General features: G+C 44.6%; 1 protein-coding gene across 1 annotated transcript in view; it reads right to left on the bottom strand.

Moving 5' to 3' along the window:
* Positions 1–27,996, bottom strand: part of LOC147693195 (NACHT, LRR and PYD domains-containing protein 12-like) — a 1,166,314-nt gene that overhangs the window by 903,031 nt on the left and 235,287 nt on the right. The window contains exon 3 of the mRNA XM_086933618.1: positions 26,048–26,089. Coding sequence (XP_086789744.1) covers positions 26,048–26,089 — 42 coding nt within the window. The remainder of the gene's footprint in view (positions 1–26,047; positions 26,090–27,996) is intronic.

Raw genomic sequence — 27,996 nt, 5'->3', positions numbered from 1 at the left:
GTGTCTTCTAAATTAGGTTTATTATGTAAGGTTCAGTAATAAATTAGAAATTCCTTAACAATATCCATTTTGGGATAGTACAATCTTTCCATTGCAACCATGAATTGAATTTATTTGAGTTTTATCTTTTTTAATACGTAATAGTTTGCCAAGAGCCTTCCAAATCTATTGTCATTAAAACAAAACTTGGCTTTAGAATGAGAATATTGTATACCAGCTCTTCTACTTCATATTGAGTTAAACTCATAACGCAGTTTTTGCAATTTTTTTTAAATGGGGGTTTTTGGATGATATGAAAAGTCTCCCAAATGTTGCAATTTGTTTGTTTAATTCTTATAATTTTGCAATTGAATGATTTGTTTTCAAGAGCCATAAAAGAAATGGATGTCCCTCTAATGCATGCATTAAAGGCATCCCATCGAGTTACCATGGATACAGAGACTTCTGGGTTAAAAGTAAAATAATCCTGAAGGGCTGATTACATTTTTGGTTTATTATTTAAGAACAATATGTGCAGTCATAAGCCCTCTGGAATGAGCTTGAGAATTCAAACTAAGTAGTAGAACCATAGAAATAACAGCATGGTCAGAAATATCAATATTATAGCTATGTGGTGTAGTGACTGAGTGAATTAATTTGCGAGAAACTAATACATAATCTAATCTTGAATAAGAGCTATGAGGATTTGAAAAAAGTAAACATTTTCTCAGTAGGATGATGCAACGGCCAAATATCAACCAACCTCATTGTTTTAAAAAATGACTTTAGAGTAAAAAAAGCTCTAGGTTGTCGATATTTAGTTTGTGATGATTTGTCTAATAAAGGGTCACATATAATGTTAAAATCTCCTCCAACGATAAGTGGGACATTGCCTAACTTGAGCACTTCTGTGGTAAAAAGAGACCAAAAATTGGGGTAATCAGTCATCGGACCATATACATTAAAACCCATTTTTTTCTGTGTATAAGCCAAGACTTTATCATCAATATGGGTCTCTTGTAAAAAACAAATATCGGCTTTATAACCTCGTAAATAATCTAAAATTTTAGTACGCTTCACAAGATGTCTTAAACCTTTAACATTCAAGGATACAATTTTAATATTATTGAAATTAGCAATAACGGAGAAAAGAAAGTGCAGAGAAGAAGAAAGAGATGACATTTGTTAAAGCATAAAAGAATAAAAAGTAGCTCTAGAAAGGAACAATAGGGAAAAAATAAAAGTAAAGATATGTACATACACAGAAAAAGACAACATTTACACATTAATAACAATCTTGAAACGCACACATGCTTAGCAAGCATGACCGGACCATTTGTGCCCTGTAAAAATAATTGAATAAGTAGGTTAGCCGGAAAGAACAATGAGATTAATTTTCAGGTAGCAGTCTCACGTGTATCCATGGGGAGCTGTGAAGGTTGATCCAAAATAGACGGAGGTCTTCAGGGCCATGAAAGGACTTTGAGAAACCGTTCTTCTAAATTCACAGAGCCGAAGGGCCAAAAGCACCATATTTGAAGGAAAGACTTTGCAATTATGGTCGAAGATCAGTAAAGTCTTTGTGAATTTTAACAGGTTCTTCTGCAAAGTCCTGATGTGTGAAGATTTTATTGCCATTAACCACTAAAGAAGGAATTTTATGTGCTGCTGTTCGTATCAATACTAAGGTGCCGATTATGATCTCGCTGGAAAAGCCCTAAGGATGGCTCAGTCTTGGAGGGCTTTCCGAGCGAATCGGGCTCCGGGCCTCTGACCGACTGAGTACAATGCAATTGTGCGCTGACGGACTCGGGTCGGTTGGACTCCCACTGAAGTCTATGGGAGCCTGTGTAGTGATGCGTACACAGACTCCCATAGCAAAAAAACAGGTGGTTGGGGAAAAGCGGGCTCTCCGTCGTGGGCACCCTATGGTGCCCAACACGGTGTGCATGGTTGGATCGGGGGGGTTTATGTGCACCCCTGAGACTGATTCGGAGGGCCCGGGTAAATTGGGGCCTGCTGCGGCCCCCCAATGTCTGTCTCCAAAAGCTTTTTTGTCTCCGAGTCACTCCTGCAGGTTGACGCATGCATCGTACTTGGTTGTTCGGAAGCAGCCCCGTTTGCGCTGTGCAATTCAGCTCCGGGCGAGGCGAACAGAAGGACTTGTGCTCGGAGAAGACTCCCTTGGAGCGGAGGGCTTTTTCACATCATACTTGGTAATTCGGAATGGGGGACAAGTCAGTCGAAAGTCGCGCCTACGAATTGGATCCGCTCCTGACGGATGCTGTCAGGAGCTCTTCCGAGTGAGATTGTAATTGGCCCTTAAGTGATGATGACATAAAACTTTAAAAATCATGTGTCACTGTTTATTTTGGGGTGGATTACGATGAGAGGGAATCCTGTGAGCCTTATCAATTTCAAATTTCTCAAGAAACTTTAGATGTAGGAGGCCAAGTAACAAATTCTCCAAACATAACCTACAAGCATTACCCTCCACGTCTTTTGGTAAGTTAAAAATACGCAAGTTATACTTTCTATTACGATTTTCCAATTCAAGAAGAAGGTTAGACATAGGAGGTATTTTTGGTACAAGCTGTGAGAAACTATCAAGTTTAACTTTATTGTCCTGAATTTTAATTGCGTTGTCAGATATTTCCATTGATAGACTATCCATGTCTTTCTGTACATTTTTAATTGCAGAATCAATAATATCTGTGCTAGAATGAATTGCATGAATCTCATCAAGTAGTAAAGCCAAAGAAGGTTCACTAGATTCCAGCATTTTTGATTTAACTGGAGGGGGAGAAATATTTTGCTTCCTTTTATTATGTTGAACGTGTATTTTTACTCTCCATACTTCCTAAAATTGAAATTCTGCAACAAAATATAATATAACTTTCAGAATATATTTATAAAAAGGAAGACCTTTCAGGAGAAGGAGGTGCAGCAGCTAAATCTGACTGTGGGAGTGACTAGGCCACAGCATCGCCCTTTCCAGAATGTTGCTCTGCCCCCCTGACTGGAAGACTCCGCTGTACCTGTGATAGAAGACCGATGAAGAAACAGGAGAGGAAAAAGACTCCTTCTGCCATGAAGAGGAACTAGACAAGCACCCCACTGGAATTTAAAAGCGTTAAAACGCTACTGCCGGCATAATTAAGTTGAATTCTGGCTCCTTAATTGCAGGAATCGACGATGAAGGGCAGACGTGGTGAGGAGCTCACCGGGGTGCGGCCATCTTAACTCGTGCGCTCGAGCAAATTTGGTCCTAAGCGTACTGTTTCCACGCTTCGTAGGTGGATTAAAACAGCGACTGCTTTGGCTCACAAAGGGCGTGTCTTTCCTTTCCTTCTGAGGTTCAGGGAGGCTCCACTGGGGCAGTCTCTTCCTCAAGGGCAGCATTTAAGGGGGCTTCGCTCAAAGATATTTGCACAGCAGCCATTTGATCTGACCACCATACTTTTATTTCCTATTATAAATTACGATTGGGTGAACTTTACTCCACTTGCTTCGGTTCAGATGTGCTTTCTGCAGTGGAATATGTTTATTTGTGTGTTTCTGATACTGGTGTTTTGACTAAACACGGTGGGGCTGATTCACAAAGGTAAAGTTATACCTACATAAAATGAGGGGTCTTTTTATGTGTGGAGAGTCCAAACTTGTATAGATGCTACTTGCAAATCCCTTTGTGAATAGTAAACAAGCACAACTGTACACAAAAGGAGAAGTTTATCTTTGTGACTCAGGCCCTGGGTGTTTCATTGTTTCTGTCTCTTTCGATTTTTTCAATATGGCTTGGGTGTGCGCTCATGACGTAAATACTGTGGCAACAAAGACGGAAGAGGTAGGTAACGACTCAGTTACTTACCAGTAAACTTTGCCACAGTCCTGCATCAGTTCTCTCGTTCCCGGAGGGTCGGGGCAATGTTGGTGTGGGCATCATAGCAATAGTTTTTTGCATTTTTACAGGTGAATGCCGTGCATGAGTCATGAGGTGCTCTCGACTTAAGGACCGTGGCGAGGAAGCCTATGACTTGGAGTAATGAAGATTACCGGTAAGTAACAGAGAAACTACTCCCCTAATTACCGTGAATCTGCTCTCTTTCCACAGTCTTTACATTACCTGCTCAACCATTCCTCGTCCCATTCATTACTAGTTGCTATTATGGTGAGAGAAACTCACCAAGGTCACCCTTAGCAATCACCTCTTTCTCAAGCTTTCTTTTTTTAAAATAACCTCCAACATCTTTATCAGGGGGACAGATTTACCTGGGCATTTCTTTTCTAAATAGAGCATGGCTTAGGGACTGATAGTGGGCATTTGAGAAAGTTTTTTCGTTAACCTGATTGCCCGTCATGGGCGGCATTTAACATAAAACCGATGACCCGAACGCTCGCCCGGGATGGGCTGTGTGCGCGCGCTTAACACACAGCACAGCGAGCTCGGGGGGACAGAGGTGCGCATGCGCATACACCTTACAGGGACCAGTTCTTACCACTCCTCATGATTTAACAAGCCTCTATAAAGACTCCTACATAAAACAAGCATTGGCATAGCCAATTGGTCTCACCTTTGGGACCTTATAAGTGTTTAGCCATGTAACAGTGAATGTTGTTGCAGTAAGGATATTGTGCTGCATAACTAAACACTTATAAGGTACCTGAGGAAATATAAATTTTATGGTCAAGTTATGTTCCCTAACGTGTACCCCACCGTCTCCATGTACCAGCTTAAAGTGCATGTAACTTCCCTCCTGTGCCAGCTATGAAGACGCAAATACATTTGCGTCCAACGTTAACATGTCCTCTTTCAGACCCACCCTGAATGGGTTGAATATTCCGTTTCTAAGTATGCCATGCCAACGTCTTTTTGTGGTGTACTCTACACGTTTTTCAGCTCTGGCAAAGTAGGCCCTGAATTCTGCCATCGAGCCTTTTTCCTGCCTTCTGACTCTGGAAGCCTCAGCCCAGGCTGTCTCTGTACCCGTGACCTCTGCCTTACTCCCTGTGCGGCTCACCGCGCTTAGCTCAGCCTGCTGCCTGCCAAGACTGAATTCAACCTTCGTATTATCTGTTCCGCTCCTCGAAAATGCATTCCTGCCTACTAGTTTAAGTAAACATCCCCCCAGCTGCAGAGCAAAGGGCCCGGCCTCACTGTCTCCATGCAAGTAATTCATAGCCTCTGTTACCATGGCAGGCCCATGCCCCTCGCATTTCATGCAGACACTTAGGCGCTTATACACGCACTCACAGTCAGTATAGAATAGCTTCTGCCCCAGAGACCTTTTCCGTCCAGATAATATGGTTCCCAAACATTAGATATCAGATATGATAGTTGTACGAGTTGATCTGACATGCCAGACTTCTGTCTCTTTCCGTCAGTGTAAATGTCAAGTCCCCAGCACCCTCCAGTTTCACGTCAATCACACGTCATGCAGCTGCGCGCGCATCCAGGCCTCAGATTTCTGCTGACATTGCAAGATTCTGCTTTTGTTGCCACCCACATATGACACTTACATATGACGTTTCTAGCACACACCTCTATGTTCACGCCTAGTTCACGCCTTCTAATTACGTATCAATACCACGTGTGTGTTTTATCTTGTTTCTCTCAGCTGTTACGCCTACTGTATTGGTTTCTCTAATGTGACTTAAGTATATGTATCGGGACGGCTGGGGTTTCAGGAAGAGGCTGGAGACGTCGCTTAGGTAACGAGGGTTTTATTTTCATGTACAACTTTTTTTGACGAAAGGTCAGTCTTTCTTTTGCAAATTCCGTGGGGTCCGTCTTGGCTGTGCGTGGTGTAACTTCTTCCGTGACTGGGTGTTCTCGGGGTTTCAGGATGGGTCGGAAGTTCCCCTCTCGTGGATACCGGCAGAAAAAAAAAAACAAAAGGACCGTTTTAATATATCGCCCTCGTACTGTCAGAAACCCAAAGGAACCAGGGGAGTGCAAGGACACCGGTGAATCAGTGAAGTCTCTAACGTGACCGATTGCTCGTGAGGCAGAAGTGATGCAGCGGTGAAGGGGAAAGGGTGATAGGAGGATCGGAAGGCTGGAGGAAGGACTTCAGGAGAGAGCCCTGTTTAACGCGGGACTACACCCCTCCTCCCTACCCAGTTTGAGAACTTTTCCCGTACCTGTCGCAGCCACACTCCTCCCTCGGGAGTGTGGCAGGGCGAAGCGTGGTCTCGTTGGCCTCCTGGCTCGTCTGCTTCTCGGTTCGTCTCGTCTTCTTCTCTCCGACAACGCCGTTCTCCCCTCGCTCCTTCTCCTTCGGTGATGTCACACGCCGCTTGTGTGGTTTCCAGACTTTTCACCAATCCAACGCAGTTGACGTCATGGTGGGACGGGCCGCCTTCAGCATCCTGCGTCCAGTTAAAGGCGCCGCACCTATTTTCCTCCGTGTCGACTTGCCAAGGGTCTTGTGAGTCCTGCAGGGAAGGAGTTGACGAAACGCTGTCATTGTGCAGCCACCACTCCACTTCTGAATTATCACCCTGAGAAACATGTCCCGCGTTACATTTCTCCCCCCCTGGTATCTCCCGATCGGGGAGAAGAGGTATGCGTGAAAGATAATCCGCGTTGCTGTTCTCTTTGCCCTTTCTGTGTTTTACTATGAAAGAAAATGGTTGGAGAAACAAGAACCAACGAAGTACTCTGGGATTTTGTGACCTGTTCCTACGCATCCACTGAAGTGGAGCGTGGTCTGTGAACAAGGTGAAGGTCCGGCCCTCTAAATATTATCTCAGTTTATCAATGGCCCATCGAATGGCCAGACATTCCTTTTCGATGGTGGGGTAGTTTCGTTCATGAGGATGCAGTTTCCGGCTAAGAAATAGGATAGGGTGTTCTTGTCTGTCCTCTCCTTCTTGGGATAGCACAGCCCCTAGACCAGTGTTGGAGGCATCTGTGGCTACCGAGAACGATTTCTCAAAATTAGGGGGTAGCAAGACGGGACTAGATGTTATGGCCCGTTTTAAGCAGTCAAACGCCTCCCTGGCTTCTTGTGAGGGCTGGGTCAACTGGGATGGTTTCATGGATTTTTTTAGCAGATCGGTTAGAGGACTGGCGGTTACTGCAAAGTTCTCGATGAACCGTCTGTAATATCCTATTAGGCCTAGGAATGCCCTCAGGTCTCGTTTGGTGGTAGGAAAAGGTGTTTGTACGATAGCCTTCACTTTCTCTTCTTGGGGTGCTATCACACCATCTCCTAGAAGAAACCCAAGGTATTTCACGCGGGGAAACGCGGCTCTTGATTTTTTTGCGTTCACGTGTAGGCCTGCCTCCTTCAGGGATTTCAAGATGTTCTGTAGGTGTACAAGATGTTGTTCCCACGTTTTACTGAATATAACGATGTCATCTAAGTACACCGAACAATAAGCTGTATGTTTTGCTAGGACAGTGTTCATAAGCCGTTGGAAGGTGGCGGGTGCCCCGTGTAGTCCAAACGGGAGGACGTTGAATTCGTACAAGCCCTCCTCTGTAGAGAACGCCGTCTTTTTCCTGTCCTCTTCTCTCAGGGGCACCTGCCAGTAACCTTTGGTTAAATCAAGAGTGGTTATATATCTGGCCTCTCCTATTCTTTCCACCAACTCATCTACCCTAGGTATGGGGTAAGCGTCAAAGGCTGATATGGCGTTCAGAGCTCTGAAGTCCATACAAAATCTAGTCGAGCCATCGGGTTTCGGAACCATGACTATTGGAGAGGACCAATTACTTCGTGAGGGTCTTATTACACCAAGGTTAAGCATATCCTGTACCTCTTTCTTAACATCCACTCGTCTAGCTGCAGGAATGCGGTAAGGTCTTTGTTTAACTATTTTCCCTTTTTCTGTGTCAATTCGATGTTCTGTCAAATGGGTTAACCCCGGTGAGTCCGAGAATATGTCAGAAAAAGGACGTAGGACGTTCATAAGTCCGTTCTGTTCGTTCGAGGATAGGTCTGGGTTGACCGGTAATTGGCTTAAAGTGGTTTGTGTCCTAGATTCCGGAAACCCAAAATGGGCTGAGCGTGGTGGTGGCCCTATCCACTTTTTCAGAAGGTTTATGTGAAAAGTTTGTTGTCTCGTTGGGGACAACTTGACCCTGTAAGTGGTGTTCCCTATGGTTTCTGTGATGGGATAAGGGCCTAACCACTCACTTTTGAATTTCTGGGTTGAGGATGGGAGTAGTACCAATACCCAGTCTCCCTTCTCTAGCTTTCGCCATCTTTTCCCTTTATCGTAGTGAAATTTCTGTTTTTGTTGACTCTTTTCTGCATGGGAATAGGCCAAGTCTCTTAACTTTCCTAGTCTGGATCTCAATTGTTGGGTGTAGTCCAAAAGCGAACGGTGTTCCTCACTATCACCCTGCTCCCAGGCCTCCTTAGTTATCTCTAGCAATGAGCGAGGCTGTCGGCCATACAATAACTCAAATGGGGAGCATCCAATACTGCTTTGTACCTGAGCCCGTAGTACATAAAGGGCTAGAGGTAAGAGCTTGTCCCAGTCATTATTTTCTACAGTCAACATTTTTTTCAGGGTGGTTTTCAAAGTGCGGTTGTATCTCTCTACGAGACCATCCGTTTGTGGGTGGTATACAGCCGTCTTTATTTGGTGGAGGTCCAGCATCCTACAGACTTCCTTCATCAATTTTGAAACAAATGGTGTTCCTTGGTCGGTGAGGATTTCTCTGGGAAATCCCACTCTGGAAAACAATTCCATCATTTTATCAGCAACATTCTTCGTGGTAGGTGACCTCAAGGCAAAGGCTTCAGGGAACCGTGTATGGTAGTCTACTATAACCAATGCATAGGTGTTACCCCTTGACGTTCGTGGTAGGGGACCTATAAGATCCATTCCTACACGTTCAAACGGCTTACCTATAAGAGGCATAGGCTGTAATGGTACAGCTTGGGGTCGGGTCATAGTTTTCTTTTGGCACACCTCACAACTTTTGCAATACATCTCGGCCTCCTTATAGATGCCCGGCCAAAAGAAATGCCTTGTGATGTTCTGTGTAGTTTTCTCAGCTCCTGAGTGGCCTGCCGTAAGATGGGAGTGAGCATAGTAAAGAATTTGTTCCCTAAATTCTTTAGGCACCACCAATTGGGGTGGATCACCGGCTTTTCCTTCCCTGTATAAAAGGTTGTTCTGTATGAAAAAACGTGGGTAAGTAATGGCGGGGTTGCTCTGGGGGTCTTGGGCTACCTTCCAGGCATTACTTAAGGTAGCGTCGTTTACTTGAGCATACTTAAAACTCCTGTCCAGAACCCATGGTTCAGAGGTTAGCAAGGTAGGAAAGGATGGATCAGGCTTTTGTAACTTGGAACGAAACAAGGCCATGAAGTCAGGATTATCTACCCCTATTATAAGGTCTTCTGGCAGCGAATCTATCACTCCTACCCTTACCATAACGGGAGCTCTCTTGTGTGGTTCTATGACAATCTGTGCAACCGGGTATGGTTTTACATCACCATGTACACACCGGATGTGGACCGATTCCCTAGGCAGTATCTGAGACGGTAAAACCAGTTTTTCCTGTACTACAGACTGACGGCACCCTGAGTCCAATAATCCCATTATTTCTCGGCTGTTAATCTTTATACGTACGTAGAAGGAGGGACCCATCTCAGCGGTGTACATGACGGCTTTCGGGATGTACCCCACCTCCATTGGTTCCTCGGTGGGTTTCCTCCGCGGACACATCCTAGCTATGTGGCCCCACTCCCCACAATCAAAGCATTGTGGACCCTTCATAAGTGGGAGATCCACTCGTGTAGGTCGGGGTTTTGTAGCTGCCGGGAACTCCTGCTTCTTCTTTTCTTGTTTGGGAGGAATGTTGCCTTTCGTATTTTTCTCGGCATCCCAAGCAAAAGTCCTGGGTTGGGCGCGTGAATAGTTAGTGGCCATTTCTATGGCTTGAGCCACGGTTAGTCCTGAATGTTGTCGAAGCCACCTTTGTGTTCCGTATGGTAGGGCCTCCATGAACTGTTCCAGTATGACACAGTTCATGATTTCTTCTTTACTTCTTTGTTCAGGTTTTAACCATTTTTCGGCTGCCATCTTTAACCTGAGGTAGAGAGTTTTAGGGTTTTCACCCGGGACACCTTTTTCTTTACGGAATCTTACCCTATAGGCTTCAGGGTCTAGACCCCGGTGGTCGAGGATCACCTCTTTTATCTCGACATAAGGCGTATTCCCAGCGTGGTTGGCTACTTGATAGGCGGCCTGGGCCTCCCCGGTCAAAAGCGGTGCCAAGAAAAACGGCCATTTCTCTGGGGGCCACCCGCAAGCTTGAGCGGCTCTCTCGAAATTAGAAAGAAAGGCATCTGGATCCTCTCCCTGTACATATTTTTGCAGAGACACTCCTGAGGGGTGTGGTACAGTTCCCCTGCGTTCCAGAGTTGTGCCAGGTGTTTGCATGAGTTTTTGAAAATTCTCGAGTTGGGCACTAATAGAAGTTTTAAACAGTTCCCTATCCGCATCTGCCGTGGAAATCTGTGTTTTTATGGCCCACTCAAGTTTGTCCTGTCCCTCAATGAGGTATTGTATCACTTGCTCCATCAGTGGTTGCTGTTGGGGGTTGCCGGATCCCACTTCTGACACCAGTTGTATCGGGACGGCTGGGGTTTCAGGAAGAGGCTGGAGACGTCGCTTAGGTAACCAGGGTTTTATTTTCATGTACAACTTTTTTTGACGAAAGGTCAGTCTTTCTTTTGCAAATTCCGCGGGGTCCGTCTTGGCTGTGCGTGGTGTAACTTCTTCCGTGACTGGGTGTTCTCGGGGTTTCAGGATGGGTCGGAAGTTCCCCTCTCGTGGATACCGGCAGAAAAAAAAAAAAAAAAAGGACCGTTTTAATATATCGCCCTCGTACTGTCAGAAACCCAAAGGAACCAGGGGAGTGCAAGGACACCGGTGAATCAGTGAAGTCTCTAACGTGACCGATTGCTCGTGAGGCAGAAGTGATGCAGTGGTGAAGGGGAAAGGGTGATAGGAGGATCGGAAGGCTGGAGGAAGGACTTCAGGAGAGAGCCCTGTTTAACGCGGGACTACACCCCTCCTCCCTACCCAGTTTGAGAACTTTTCCCGTACCTGTCGCAGCCACACTCCTCCCTCGGGAGTGTGGCAGGGCGAAGCGTGGTCTCGTTGGCCTCCTGGCTCGTCTGCTTCTCGGTTCGTCTCGTCTTCTTCTCTCCGACAACGCCGTTCTCCCCTCGCTCCTTCTCCTTCGGTGATGTCACACGCCGCTTGTGTGGTTTCCGGACTTTTCACCAATCCAACGCAGTTGACGTCATGGTGGGACGGCCCGCCTTCAGCATCCTGCGTCCAGTTAAAGGCGCCGCACCTATTTTCCTCCGTGTCGACTTGCCAAGGGTCTTGTGAGTCCTGCAGGGAAGGAGTTGACGAAACGCTGTCATTGTGCAGCCACCACTCCACTTATGAATTATCACCCTGAGAAACATGTCCCGCGTTACAGTATATAAGCTATGTATTGTCAATAAAATAGGGCTCTATCCCTTCCTACACCCCAGTGGTGGTAGGAACATGATATCCGGTCTGACCATTCCTTTTTAAGGAATAAAACCCCTAAGAACTCTAACACCCCGGACTCTGCGTCTTTCTTTCCGATTGAGTTATTATTGATTAAGTACTTACCTGCATAGAAATTAAGACGGTAAATGAAATATTTACCACATTATTTTGGCACCCGAATAGGGACCCCTCCCCCACCCCACGCGCCGGTTGGTGCGTTGCAAGCTCTGTCCCCTGCCATCAGTTAGACGGAACTACGCGTACTGGCAGGATTTCCTGTATCTCCCTCTGGCCCACGGAGGTGACGAAGACTGCAATCAGCACCCAGACGAGGCGGTGAGGAGCGCGGAGGATCCCGACCAGAGCCTAGCCGAAAGAAGCAAGGTCCGAGGTGTCAAGAGGCCCACCAGTTTCCGAAGTATCCACGTGTCGAGCCGAGTCCAGTCCGGTCTAGTCCAGTCGAGTTTTCCGAGGCCTTCTGTTTCCGTGCTTCCCGGTGAGTACCATTGCTGGGACGTATCTAGACGGGTGCATTATTATGTATCCGGTAAAGACGAGTTTGGGTACACAAATTCGGTCTGCACTGTTTTAGACAGTGTATCTGTACTGTTTAGCAGTATATCCGATATTCAAGTTCTTGCACTGTTCTCAGCAGTGTATCTGTGCTGTTTAGCAGTGCATCCAGTATAGGGGGTAGTCATATATGTTTCAAATGTCTTTCATGTGATTAATGTCGTGGTATGAGTGATTGTTTTAAATGTGCATTATTGTGTTCTTGTGTAACTAGTTGTGTCTAGAGTTAAGCAGCAAGAATTGAGCATTCAGTATTAAGTAAATAAGATGCAGTTTTTCAATAAGTTAAAGCAGATAGGAACTAGGAAAGGGATACTAGAGGAAGAAATTCCTATCCCCCCTAGGGACACTCCTGGAAATTTCATGTACCACAAACATGGCATAGACGCCATACTGTATCTAGATTTATGGGCCGATTATACTAAGCACCTAGAAGAAAGACACAGGTGGCCCGTTACAGGAACATGGGATGCCGAGTGCATCCTTAAGGTAGAAGAAGCTCTATGGAAAAAGAAAGCCAGACAATCCCAGAAAGATGCCATAGAACTGTGGCGTAAGGAATCACATAAACGTGCCGAAAAAGAACTCCGTAGAGAAGACAGACATAGAGAAGAGTCAGATAAAGCCCGAGAAAACGAATTAGTTACTGAAGGGATCCGAGTAAGGTCAGAACAAGTAGACCGCGCACGAAACAATCTTGTGAATGGTATGTACTTAGTGGCCGAGGGTTCGCCTGAGACCACTTCAGAAATGCCGAAAAATCTGCCACCACCATTGGTTCCAACTAAAGTAAACCACAGGACTACTAAAGACATATTTCTGAATTCCTATCTAAACAATGTAGCACCCGCTTACACCAATCCACCTGCCCGCGTCCCGCCTACTGACAGTGACGGAGGTGGCAACCCGCCTCCAGACCATATCCCGCCTCCAGACCATATCCCCCCATTACCGCAACAAGGTTCCCCCATCCGACAGCCTGTCGTTCCTCCACCTCCACCACTTCCCACACCAAAAATTAATATACCAAATCCGTTTGCGCCTGATCCTACTAAAAGACAAGTTCAAGTACAGATACAGACCCCACAGAGAGATAATGCTCAAGCCTCAGCCTCAGGAGGTGCGACCGGGGGTTACCAGACCCCGCCAGCAACACACAGATTACACCTTAGGGACATGCAGAAGCATCTTACACTCCAATCACCCCGTCTCGACATACTCAAAGAACCGCTTCAAGTTTGCAGATACGATCCAGTACCCGGTAAAGACGATAGGATGTTTATAGCATCGCTACGCTTACGACAAGCTACAGATTACCTAATGTTTTTCTCAGGAATGAAAGAGCACCTAGATAGAATATATCATTTTGTCCAGACTGGGGAAGACCCTGAAAGTATTAAGGAGGCCATGGCACATCAGAAAGTTGACACTCAAGCATATATACTACGTTTTTTCATAAATTGCTTAATAAGAGAACGAGACAGGCCTGAGACAGAACAGGATGAAATGGAAGCCCTAAACAAGTGGGGTCAAAATATATCCGAAGGAAGACATGATAAAGGGAGTTGCATATCTAGTATGTACAAGAGAATAAGAAAAGCAGTAATAGAAATACACGAAAAGGAGAAAGAAAAAGCTTCCTCTGAGGAGGAGGAAGGATCTGAAGAACCAGAAACGACTACAGATATGATAGCGTATGTAGGTAAGGGAACTTACCTTAGGAAAAGCATTCGTCCAGAAAGCAAGAGAGTTTTTCTCTCTGGCATATCAAAACCGAATTCTCCTGAACATCAGTTCCAAGACACTGATAAAATGCTTCGAGAACGAATGGGGTACCATGTACTCAATTCTATGGATGAGCAAGAACTAGCCCGGTCAGCAGTACTATGGGCTGACAATCCTAATATATATAATGATGATACAGTAGCACAGACATTTCTGAACCTTTCCCCAGACGAGCAGAAACTAGCAGGTGTATACATGATTCAGCACCTCCTCACGTTATACAGAAATCAGCATTCTGATCCAGGTCCCTTACACGATACATTAGAAGCACTACTCATGGATAGATGGAGAGGCCTAAGTACCAAGTTAATTCAAATAATTCTAGAACAACGGCACAGATATAACACTTTCTTAAGTTCACAATATGTTCCCGCTCCGCCCCCAGAAAGAAAAATGTATCATATGGAGCGTCTGCATGGCATTGAAAGTCAGAACCCATTACGAGAAGTACACCCAGTCATGGGTACCGATAATACCTTGAAACGTGTGTATTTACACACACCTCTGACCAAGTTAGAACTATTGGAAATGAAGAAACTAGTACCCTGTCACGATAAAGACCCTGCAGGTTTTCACAGAGAACTTAAAGACATGTTACTGATGGGAGATTACACATATGCAGATATCATGAAAATGTTAAAGGTACTGCTGCCCACCGGCATCTACGAGAAACTGAAGGAAAGAGAATGGGAGGTGGGAGAGAAAAAGATTATATGGGCAGAAATAGAAGACGAGGAGAAACTTCGTACCCCAGGGCTAGGCCTTGGGGAGAAAACTAAAGCATTACCAGGTTTAATACTACAGGTTCTGCCAAGATTACTGACAACTAGAAAGGAAGACTGGGACGCAATTTCGGCCTGTAAACAGAAACACAATGAAGATACCAGTGACTTCTATTCAAGATTCGAGAAATGTTTCATTATTAATAGTGGCCTTAAACCAAGTAGCGAGTCGTACCCGCATCTTTTTGTATCAAAATTAGTCGAGAATTCCCTGCCATTAGTTAAGAACCGCGTATACAAAGTTGAAAGTACTTGGCAAGCAAATACGCCATCCCAGATGTTACAGATGTTACAATACCATCAGAACAGAATTAGAGAAGAACAGGATCATGAACAGAAACGCATGAAAGACACGAAAATGAAAATGTTAGTGGCCCAGTCGGTTCCAGCCGACGGCCAGAGAAAGAGTACGACCCAGACCCAGAATTCAGCAGCTCCCGTTAAAGGGACATGCAACTATTGCAAGCAGCCAGGTCACTACGTACATGAATGCCCGGTCTTGAAACATAATATAGCAACAGGTAAAACTAAAGAAAGACCGCGTCCGCCTAGACAAGACCATGTCCAGCAACAGACTTCACAGAATATACAGCCCATGCAGAATACACAGCCTATGCATGTTTCACCACATGCAGCACAGACAGTAGCGGTACCACAGTCACAGCCACAGTCACAGCCACAGCCCATTGCCGCGACTCAGCAAGTTTCACAACAGATGTATCAGTATGCCCAATCTGATTACCCCGATTATCCACGATACACATGAAACAGCCTAGAGAGGGAGGCTGGCTTGCCTCTTATTGAGATTCCTGTAGATCAAGAGGGTCCTTATGTACACAGTCAAGTATTGGGAAAAGACAGAAAGTTTTTAATTGACACAGGGGCAAGTCGCACAACAATCAGCCATGATGAAGTCCCAGGGGCACCCCTCTCAGGCTCACAGAATGTTTCCCTTGGTTTTTCAGGACAGCCTATTGTAAATGAGGTATCGAAACCCGTCCCCCTGGCTGTGGGTCCATTATCACATGTTACAGACCTGTTACTCACGAAATCATGTCCGGAAAACTTGTTAGGAATAAAGACATTGAAGGCTCGAGGAGCTGTGATATGTTGTTCTCCGGAAGGAGTTAGACTTTTCTTGAGAGACTTTAAGGGTCATTATGTGTTACGAGAGTTTGATGTCAGATTGAAAAATGTACCGGATCACTTGTGGGCACAAGGCCCAACTGACGTAGGTTGTATGCACATTACACCATACCGTGTTACACTCAAAGCAGGTGTTGTTTTACCCAGAATCAGACAATACAAGTTACCACCCGATGCTGTAGTGGCTTTACTGGAAATCATTGAAGAGCTCATTGCCCAAGGAGTGGTCGTAGAGACCGACTCCAATATCTGTAATTCCCCCATCATTCCGATTCTTAAACGTACTGATCCCAATGCACCGCCAGTATATCGGCTGGTGATTGATTTACGAGAGCTAAATAAATGCATTGTTCCACAGTACCCTGTGGTTCCCGACATCTCATCCCTATTGACTGCTATTGATCCAGAAGCAACGTTCTTTACTGTAATTGACCTCAAGAACGCCTTCTTCAGTGTACCCATTGATCCAGAGAGCCAATATCTCTTCGGATTCAGTTTAAATGGACGAAGTTTCAAATTTTCACGCGCACCTCAAGGATTCACAGAAAGCCCCAGCATCTATAGTCAAGCACTGAAAAGACAACTTGATTGTATCATAATGCCAGTTAACACCGCTTTACTGCAATACGTCGATGATCTGCTGATCACCGCACGAAGTGAACCCGAATGTGAACAAGCATCACTGACGGTTTTACATTTTCTGGCCGACAAGGGACACAAGGTGTCTCCTTCGAAGCTACAATTCTGTGTTCAGCAAGTTGTGTACTTGGGTCACTTGCTGTCCAAAGTGGGGAGACAGCTCACTCCTGACCGTATTCAGTTAATTGTAAATATGCCACAACCCCAGACACAAAAGGAAGTGCGGGCCTTTATAGGCCTCACCTCGTACTGCAGACAATGGATTCCCCAGTATGCATTTCTAGCCAAACCACTCATTCAGTTAACAACACAGGAGGCAGCAACTTCGACTGCCCTTCCTTGGACTCAGGAACATACACAGGCTTTTGAAGAATTAAAGAAAGCTTTATGCCAAGCACCAGTTCTAGCGACACCATGTTACAGCAAACCTTTTACACTTTTTGTTACAGAACGTGATGGTACAGCGTTGTCTGTCCTCACTCAAGACCAAGCAGGTTCACATAAGCCTTGCGCTTATTTTTCAAGTACATTGGATTCAGTAGCCCAGGCACTCCCTGCGTGCTTGAAGTCAGTAGCAGCAACAGCGCTAGCAATCAGACAGAGCGACTCAATTGTTTTAGGACATCCATTAACAGTTCAAGTTCCACATTCTGTAGAGGTTCTTTTAAACAGAACCCAGACTCAGCACTTGACTATAGCACGACTGACAGGTTATGAATTGACACTATTCCAGCCACACATAGAAATCAGACGCTGTAGCATCCTAAACCCCGCAACATTGTTACCTTCGAGTATGACAGATCCAGCCCCACATGATTGTATAGAGATCATTAATGCAGTGACAAAGCCTCGACGAGACTTAACAGATGTCCCACTGACAAATCCAGACCTGACACTTTACGTGGATGGTTCATGCATGAGAACAAGTACAGGAGAATTAGTGGCCGCGTATGCAGTGACCACTGAAACTGAAGTTAAAGAAACACATCGTATTGACACCCTGTCTGCTCAAGCGGCAGAGCTTATCGCTCTGACCCGAGCTTGTATACTAGCCAAGAACAGAAATGTTAACATATACACTGATTCCCGTTATGCGTTCGGAGTTGTACACGACTTCGGAATGTTATGGCAAGAACGAGGTTTCTTGACCTCTCATGGTGCCAAGATCCAACATGGTCCCCTCATTCAAGCACTGTTAGAAGCAATACATCTGCCCTCGGGCATATCCGTCATGAAGTGTAAAGCACATACAAAAGTTACAGATTCTGTTTCCCAGGGTAACGACCTGGCAGACCAGACAGCAAAACATACAGCATTAACTCACACCCAGACCACTGATGTGACAAAGACAATAGTACCGACACAGTGTATGTCAGTTAGGGATCCCACCCTAGATGTAATCGATATCCAGACGCATGCCACTTCAGATGAAATAAAGAAATGGACTGAACTAGGAGGGATTCAGACAGATCAAGGATGGGTCACGAAGGGAAAATCTACATGGTTTCTCCCTGACTCAATGGTACAAATCATGATAAATACAGCACATAGTCCGGCACATCTAGGAGAGAAAGCTATGTTAGACAGTTTACAGAATCTCTGGTATAACAAACACTTACGAGCAGCAGCAAAACAGAAAGTGCGTACTTGCATGATCTGTTGTCAGTTCAATCCAGGTAAAAGCGTTCCTGTAGAGCAAGGTGGATTCCATCCTCCCGATCACCCTTTTGAAGTCCTCCAGATGGATTATATCCAGATGGACCGTTGTCGGGGATTCAAATATGTCCTCGTAGTTGTTTGTGCACTTTCCTGTTGGACCGAAGCATATCCAGTCTCAGATTACACTGCCCCAACCACTGCCAGGCAGCTGGTTCGAGAATTCTTCCCACGGTACGGCTTGCCTCGTGTCGTGTACTCAGATAACGGACAGCCGTTCTCATCCGAACTCATGAAACAGGTTTCCCTTCTGCTAGGATATCAGTGGAGATTCCATTGTGTCCGACATCCCGAAGCCGCTGGCCTTGTAGAAAGGCATAACCAGACACTAAAGACCCGCCTTGCCAAAGTTTGTAAAGAGAAAGGGGTCGACTGGATAGTCGCCCTACCAGTTGCATTGTTCTACATAAGAATGGTTGCCCATTCGAGATCAGGACTATCCCCGTACGAAGTGGTCTTTGGCAGACCAACGAATATGTGGGGGACGCCCATGCCTAAGAAAATTACTGATGTCGATTGTATTATGCTGACAGATTACCTTGCCTCCTTGATGTCTGCACTCCAATCATGTCGTTCACAGGTTGCTGCAGCCTTTCCTGACAACACTGATGTAAAGCCACACGATGTCCGCCCCGGGGATACAGTCCTAATTAGGAACTTCGACAGGAAAAGTCCGCTGGAGCCCCGCTGGAAAGAGCCGAAGACCGTCCTTCTTACTACGAGGACCGCTATAAAGGTGGAAGGCAGAAAGGGGTGGATCCACACGAGCCATGTTAAAAAGTGTAACGAACTGAAACCAGAAACAGACTCGTCCACCCCCTCCAAAGACTGCATCGAACCTAGTGACTTTAAAGTTCCCGAACGAGAGAAAACTCCCCAAGAGGAGTACAGAATAAAACTTCGATCTAGCAAGTCAGACAGTTTAATTATTTAAGTCCTCCCCGAAGGTGTATCGGTTAAATAGTTTCTGACATGTGTCCCCTAGATCGAGATAGAGAGAGAGAGAGACAATTCAAGAAACGTGCATACTGCAAATCACTCCGCAGTCACTGTATAGTGACATTATTGATTATGTTTTTTCTAAGTTTTCTGATTATTGTAGCGAGTATATAGCTTCCCATATATTACCCTATCTTCAAGCGTGAACAATCTGCTTACAATGTTTCTGCTGAACATTCCTTTAGTGAGTTACCGCCTCATGAACTTTCCTACAGACTTGCGCTGCGCAACAACACATTCATTAGTATGTTACATCATTCCCATCAGACTAACAATGCTACAAACTACTGGATATGTGGCCGACTCCCTCCCTATCAGAAATACAAGGGAGTTCTGCCCCTCTTTCCGTACCCGTTCACTCACAATGGCTCCTGTGGTGCATGGCTTAGATTACTTAATTCCTTAGATCCTGACATTGCTGTTTTCGAGGGGGGTTGGATTTGGGGAAACCTGAACCTAGTCCTGCTCGATGCTTGCTACCCTGACAAAAATGGACAACCCGTTAGAACAGGAACTGATCTAGAAAACGAAGTATATGGATTAGGTAACTATACAGTTAACCTTATGATTCTTACTATTGAGTCCGAAGCTGCACCCGTTCTCCCCGCTATGTCAGTATTACCAGTCACTGGTCATTTTTGTGTTAGAAAGAAGGGTTCAGTACACTTAGGTCATAGTAAATGTACTACTGTGGTCGAATTCAGTGATCAAGGCAAGTCTTCCTTTAGAGCTACCCGTCATTCCTACTTTGTTTGTGGCCATACCGCATACATACGCTTACCTCCAGATTGGGATGGTACCTGTTACATTGCCTTCCTTCTGCCCCCTGTTTTCCTAGCTCCTCCTGATTATCATAGAAATACAAATCTAGCAAAGAATAGATTCCGAAGAGACCTCCCGATTGTCGACTATACTGAAACGGCATGGGAGCAATACACAGATTTCAATAAAGGATTCTTTTTCTTCACAGGTCCCGTCCAGAACAGTAAACTAATACGTAGATTAACCAGAACACTCGAAGCAGTAGTAAATGAAACTGCCTCCGCTCTAGGTAACTTAACAGAGGAGCAGTCTGCTATGCGGATTGTTGTCCTTCAAAATCGTCTTGTTATTGACGTCATCTTGGCAGATAGAGGTGGAGCTTGTAAGGTCATCGGGTCAAGTTGCTGTGTTTTCATTTCAGAAAACGCGCCAACTGTATATAAAGCTATTACACGTCTTCATAAGATTGCAAGTTTGATACATCAGAATCCAGGCACCTGGACTTGGTCCGGTTGGTTCTGGACAACGTTGACCGCTTGGGGATGGAAGATTCTATCCTTCCTAGGCATTGCCCTTGTCATAGTATTCAGTTGCTGCCTGTGCCTACAGTGTGGGCCAGCGATTTGTGGACTGTGCGCCACATCGTGCATTGAACATTCCAGTTTTCTCTCAAACCACCAAAGGAAGAAAGACGAGCAAATGATGTTACAAGAACAGACTGATCGATTCATGAGGATCGATATATCATGAAGGGTCCGTAGGGAACAAGGAGGGAATGAGGAAATATAAATTTTATGGTCAAGTTATGTTCCCTAACGTGTACCCCACCGTCTCCATGTACCAGCTTAAAGTGCATGTAACTTCCCTCCTGTGCCAGCTATGAAGACGCAAATACATTTGCGTCCAACGTTAACATGTCCTCTTTCAGACCCACCCTGAATGGGTTGAATATTCCGTTTCTAAGTATGCCATGCCAACGTCTTTTTGTGGTGTACTCTACACGTTTTTCAGCTCTGGCAAAGTAGGCCCTGAATTCTGCCATCGAGCCTTTTTCCTGCCTTCTGACTCTGGAAGCCTCAGCCCAGGCTGTCTCTGTACCCGTGACCTCTGCCTTACTCCCTGTGCGGCTCACCGCGCTTAGCTCAGCCTGCTGCCTGCCAAGACTGAATTCAACCTTCGTATTATCTGTTCCGCTCCTCGAAAATGCATTCCTGCCTACTAGTTTAAGTAAATATCCCCCCAGCTGCAGAGCAAAGGGCCCGGCCTCACTGTCTCCGTGCAAGTAATTCATAGCCTCTGTTACCATGGCAGGCCCATGCCCCTCGCATTTCATGCAGACACTTAGGCGCTTATACACGCACTCACAGTCAGTATAGAATAGCTTCTGCCCCAGAGACCTTTTCCGTCCAGATAATATGGTTCCCAAACATTAGATATCAGATATGATAGAAGTACGAGTTGATCTGACATGCCAGACTTCTGTCTCTTTCCGTCAGTGTAAATGTCAAGTCCCCAGCACCCTCCAGTTTCACGTCAATCACACGTCATGCAGCTGCGCGCGCATCCAGGCCTCAGATTTCTGCTGACATTGCAAGATTCTGCTTTTGTTGCCACCCACATATGACACTTACATATGACGTTTCTAGCACACACCTCTATGTTCACGCCTAGTTCACGCCTTCTAATTACGTATCAATACCACGTGTGTGTTTTATCTTGTTTCTCTCAGCTGTTACGCCTACTGTATTGGTTTCTCTAATGTGACTTAAGTATATAAGCTATGTATTGTCAATAAAATAGGGCTCTATCCCTTCCTACACCCCAGTGGTGGTAGGAACATGATATCCGGTCTGACCATTCCTTTTTAAGGAATAAAACCCCTAAGAACTCTAACACCCCGGACTCTGCGTCTTTCTTTCCGATTGAGTTATTATTGATTAAGTACTTACCTGCATAGAAATTAAGACGGTAAATGAAATATTTACCACATACCAAAGGCGAGACCTATTGGCTATGCCAATGCTTGTTCTTCAGGTAAACCTCCTGTGGTCATGTGACAAACCCTCATTAACAGAGCAGACACTCCCTTTAGAAAATATATTTTCTTTCCTGCAATGACATGCTCACATGTTAACGTGTTGGTGCTTTCATTTACCAACCCAATGCATTGTGGGACTTGTATTGTTGATTTATTCCAACTAACTCAATTGGACAAACCCAACTGAAAGTAATAAATAGTTAAAGGTAGGCATAGGACAGTAACCCAGAGCACTTGACATAAAACCGCCTCATAACATGAATTAGAATGGTGGCATAGAAAAGCACTTGAGTTTTAATCTGATAATACGACTTCCCAAACCCTGCGAGGTTAACTGCATAACTGTAATAAAGTGACATTTACAAACTGTGTATATCGAATGCGTGAAAGCGTGCTTCAGAAGGGAGTTCCTGAAACCTCAGAACCATGCATGGCTTCAGCAGGAGCAGTGACCATTAGAAGAAAATCATCTCAGCCAACTTCTGTCCTGGAACATCTATCTCCATGGTAATGTCAATCATTGCTGGTTTCAAGAAACACTCTAAAGGAAGAGGTCTTGGTCCCATCTGTCAAGAATGATGCACAACAGCTGCAGCATGCAAGGAGTGGGAGTTAATGGATGAAACTGGGCTCATCTGATTCCACCTCCCCAACGCCTCATTATAACACTATTTATAATGAACACTTTAGAGGGGAAAATACGAACATTTACATTGAGGGAGAGGCATTAACCTGTTTCCCAAACCCACAGGGACTGTGTGATAAAGAGTTTTAAAATCCACCAGTTTAACCAATTTACTAACACCAGCACACTTGGTATTATACCCATATTTTATGTCCTCCGCTTTTGTACATATTTAAAAAAGAAATCTGAGCTCAAATCTGACCTCCCAGAAGAGATGGAAGTTGGAAGAGTCTATCACCTTTACTTATGATAAGTACATTTCACAAATAACTACAAGACTCCGCAGTTGGAGCCATTCTCCAGTATGCCCACGCCTACCTCTATCAATGTGTAATCATACGAACGCCTGTTTATCACATATTTTAATTTAAACTTCTCTATAAAAGTTCAGATTTATTCTTAAATAAAAATAAGTCATCAATTGTAGTCAATAAATGTAAAACAATGTACGATACAACTTTTATAGAGAGTAAACAATTGAAAAACGAGTCAAAACTGTTTATTTGCTAATTATCTTACACAACAGTGATGTCCAAAAGCTTAAATTAATTGCTTTTTGATGTCTAAAAGCTTAAATAAATTGCTTTTTATTGGATCGCTGTGGCAACCAGCTATTAGAAGTGCACTGGGACATGACCGTAAAAATACCTCCCAGAAGAGTGGGGATGATATTCAGAAACACATTCATTTACAGCTCCTGCCACCTAGTCCATCACTTGTAGCATAATTTGTAATTGTAACAAAAACGTAGATAATAGTTGACACGGACAAAGGTTAAAAAATGGATTGCATGGTCGAATGCCTCACCGGACACTGCATAGGATAACGAGACACGCCACTCAGTTTTGTTTCAGGCATTTAAAGACTCAATTCATTTGCTCAAATTAAGTAAACATCTCTAATTACAAGAATTCAGGGAAAGCATTTATCAACAGATGGAAATACAAACATCAAATTCTAAAATGGAATAGAAAAACCTGTGGAATGACTATGGGGCATGTTATCAAGAAGCTGCGAAAAATATCGCAGCGCGCGCTTAGCGCAAATATTTCCATCGCCAGCTATCGCTGAAATATATCACTGTGCTAATGCTGTATTAGCAACAATTAGCGCCATGGTGATATATATTCCAGGGATAGCGGAAGGGAAGGGCCAACATCGTGAGAAAAGCAGCGATGTTGCATGGGGAAGGTGGAAAACCTTGCTGATACGACCCTGTGGTCGTATCAGCATAATCCACCCCCCATGTTAGGTATTGCTAACTCCTGATATTAGCAGGTGTTAAAAAACCGGCGATGATCCCGGTTAGCGTGACTTATTACATTTCTAACGGGAGCCAGGGCCTCCATGCTAGTAGGCGATAGGCCTTTCAGAGGCTGTTTTTCAGGTCTGTTGGTCGGGAACACCTACTTTGCATGTCATTAGCGATCGCTTTCGTCAGAAAGCTGTCGCTAACTGCTGTTAGCGACAGCTTGCTGACAGGGCGATATAATTATTGCCGCTTTAGCGGCAAAAAGTGCTGCTAAAGCGGCGATAAAGCACTTGGTAATATGCCCCTATGTTCGTGGAAATATTCACACCAATTTGGGTTTACATCAAAGACACTGTTCTCAAAGCAGGAGCAATTTTACAGAGACAGTGAGACTTGAGACAAAATACCTTCTTCCAAAGCATCTCCCTGCTGTGTGAACAAAACAAAAAAAAAACCTGAAAATTAAGTTTCAGGACGTCACTGGGAAGTTCTGAATGAATGAGGTATGTTTCTTCTTACAAGAAGTGTTTAACAAGCATGGTTGCATTGCGCTAAAAGTGAGAGGGTTGAGGGGAGTGCGGCCCAGAGCCACCAAAGCGTTTCCCTTATGGGAGCGAGCCAGGGGCACCATGTGTTTGCAGTAATTACTAACACATGGCGCTGCGCGCTCCCGCAAGGGAATCGCTGTACATGCACGTGTTGCCATTGAAGGCAATAGAACACGAGCACGTTTTACCCTGAAAAAGGCAAATGATGGCTACAGGTCTCTTTCCTATGCAACGCATGCATGCTGCTTAGGCGAGACCTAAAAGGAGGGAGGAAGGGAGGGAAGTAAGTAATAGGATGAGGAATAAGACATCAGAGTTATGAAGATTACCAGTGAGCAATCCAGGCATTACCTCCTCATCCATTCCTCGTTCCATTCCTTTCTAATTGCAGAAATACTGAAGCATAACAGATAAGAGTTGAGGGAATTCATGCAACAACAATTTTAATAAATGAAAACATGCATGCATCTGCCAGGCGAGGGGATATCAGTTCTATCTAGGTTTAGATGTAAGAATGGCAGCTCCACATTGCAACGCTGACCCCTGAGACAAGCTCTGTGTGTGATCATCAACAACAGTGGAATGAGAGGCCAGGCCGCTGCAGCACAAACAGAGGAGGGCCCCCCCCCCCCAGCCTTAGAGGAGCTGAAGATCCCTGAAAGGAACCAGGCCACTCAACATGAACTTTTCTATATAAAATAAAGAGATTACCTCCTAATCCAACAGATAACATGGAAAGAGAAATGTTTCCCTCTGTTGACCTGGCTGAAATTGACAAGAAAGGAGACACTCATTCTAAATTCAGTCGATCCGGACTAATAATTCTTAACCTCTCTTACCACATCCAAGAGATTCAGGGTTAGAGGAAGAAATAGAATAACACATTCCTGTGATCAGGGAAAGATGGAGTTCACTTCAGGAATAAACTGGGGACCAACCTTTAGAGCAATACTGTCCTCAAATATCCTTAGAAAGGGGGGATAACTGCAATTAGTAAGTAATGGGACGAGGAATAAGGAATTGAACAAATGAAGATTACTGGTAGGTAACCCAGGCATTCTACCCATTCTGCCCACTTACCCTTGCTGACGTTTCCACCAGTCTGCCTGTTTTCTCCTTTGATTCTGCCCCCATTTCTCTTAAGCTGACTGCTTTATTCTAGTATATCTTCTTTCTCTTATCCCTGCTGCCGTCTTACCTTCAGTCTTCCCTTCACCCCAGCCCAATTCTGAACTCTGTTCCTTCAGCCTGCCCACCCTAACCCTGCTCTGCCAGCTCTACCCCCTCTACCTATCCCTCCATCTCTCTCTTGAGTTTTCCACCCTCCTTTGCTCTTCACTCATCTTTCAGTTTTAATTCTTGAATCATGAGATGGGAGGAGGAGAATCGTGTCCAGACGGTTACATGACCTGATCACCTGATGTACAAACAGCCGGGTAAATAGTGCGAGAGGTGGGTCATTGAGCTGGCAGGTGGGCACACAGAATCTTCCTTAACATGAAATTACAATGACAAGTACCATAACAGGATGGTTTAGGACGCTCAATCATTTACAAAAAACTTAAATTATTTTTCCTCGTATCCTTAGGAATATAAAGGAAGTGGAACTTAATGCATTTATCTCACCTTCCACGTTTGCTCCACATGATTTGCCTTTATTATTGGAGTCTGAAAAAAAAAAGAAGAAAAAATCCTTAATACAAATTTATCAACGTAGTATACAATATATATCATACAACAGGCCAATATTTTGGAGGCGAGTCTTGGTAGCTGTAATAGGTATTTTCTCAGAATATCATTGTCCTGAATGCTGTAGACTTTATAAGTTTGTATCTTGTATCTTCTTCTCTTGTAAGGTCCTTGTTCAGCCTTCCTTATCTTCTTTTACTTCTAAGCTTCTCTCTTATGTGGGACTGAAGACCCTTAGAAAAGAAACAAGGTCAGGAAAGTTTCTCTTCTATGCCTTTCCGATGTAATTCCTTGTGCTTTACTTTCACCTTTCTTCTTTTTGTTCTGTATTTTCCTATTTCTCTTTCACTTATGAGAGTACTCTGGGTATATTATCTCACCCTGTCCTCCTTTCTCTGTTACAACTACGCCCCAAACCGCAATGTAAACAAAAAAAACATAAACGTCATTGAAGTCCCAATCTTGCCAAGCGTCTCTCACTTTTTTAGTAACACACAAATGAACCAGCCACTTTGTTGGGCCCACATACCATGGAGTTTCTCTCACTCCTAACTAAATTAAAATTGAAGGGGATGGGTCTATACCACCACCGGGTCTTAAGGAGAATTCTTGTCTGCCACCCCCTTGTTAGCCAGCTTCCTCAATTCCCACAGACGGCTGCCCACCTGACTGAACCACGCTCCCTGGTGAGCATGGCTGGTGCCGAGTGTCTCTCCAGTTCCCACTCTCCTTGGAGGCACCTTGGATTGACAGCAGGCATTAGAACTGTTGGCCTTAGGGTGGTCTTCCCTCAAACGTTTTGATTACTTAAGTCCAATTTTTGCTGTATTTTTGCTTCTGTTGGCCTTAAGTTTCTGGATTTAATTTACTTATAAGCCACTTGTAGAGTGGGATACCATGTATCCAGGGCCTGTGAAGTAAATGCTACAAATGGCTCTGCAGCACTTCTTGTGCCACCCACTTAATAGCACCTTAAAATATGTCCCAGGCCTGCAATTGCAGCCTGAATGCAGTGCTGCACCGCCATGTCAACTTGACATTAAAATACCCTCGCCAATCCTTAAACTCATGTTTTATTACATATAAGGCACCCTTAAGGTAAAGGTAGGCACTATGTAGCCCATAGGGTGGGGTGCAGTGTAATTTAAAGTTTGGATATGTACTTTTAAGTTTTACATGTCCTAGTTGTGAAAAACTCCCAAATTCGTTTTTCATCACTGTGAGGCCTACTCCTCCCATAGGATAACATTTGGGATTCCTTATTACATTTAATAGGCTGTAATTCGTAATACAGAGGAGGTAGATATGCCATGTTTGGTACATATGACATTGTAAACATAAACCTTCTTTTATGGTAAAGTTGTATTTTTCATTACAGTTTGGAGTTTGCCACTTTTAGAAAGTTTACATTTTCCTGCCATTAGCTCTTTTTTGCCTGCAGCCTGTCTTGGGTCACATGACTTGGTGTAACTGACAGCTAGACTTTGTTAATTCCTTCCACACTGACAGTATAGAGGACTTAGGTGTGCCTGGATGGACCATCTGCTGGCAGGATGGGAGGGTGGAACTGAGCACAGCCCCACTTACAACCCAATTGTCTGTGCCCTGCCTTCACACAAAGGGCCTTATCACCCTCTATTGTCACTGCAGTTAGCTTGGAACCTAGATAGAAGAGTCAGGAAATTCTCTTTACTTCAAAAAACCTTTCCAGAAGCTTCTCCCACCTTCCAGGAGAAGGGCACCAGGGTATAAAAATAGGGCCTTCACCCTACCTGTTCAGCGCACTACTGAACCTGTGGATACTCTGCCAGGAAGAAGGACTACTGGGTAGCTACAAGGATTGTCACTCTGCTGGACTGCTACTCTGGAGGATTTGCTGCCTGTCA

Source organism: Lissotriton vulgaris, chromosome 8, assembly GCF_964263255.1.
Source record: "Lissotriton vulgaris chromosome 8, aLisVul1.2, whole genome shotgun sequence".
NCBI lineage: Eukaryota > Metazoa > Chordata > Amphibia > Caudata > Salamandridae > Lissotriton > Lissotriton vulgaris.
Note: the sequence above shows the minus strand (reverse complement) of the source record. Positions and strands in the feature narration are given on the sequence as shown.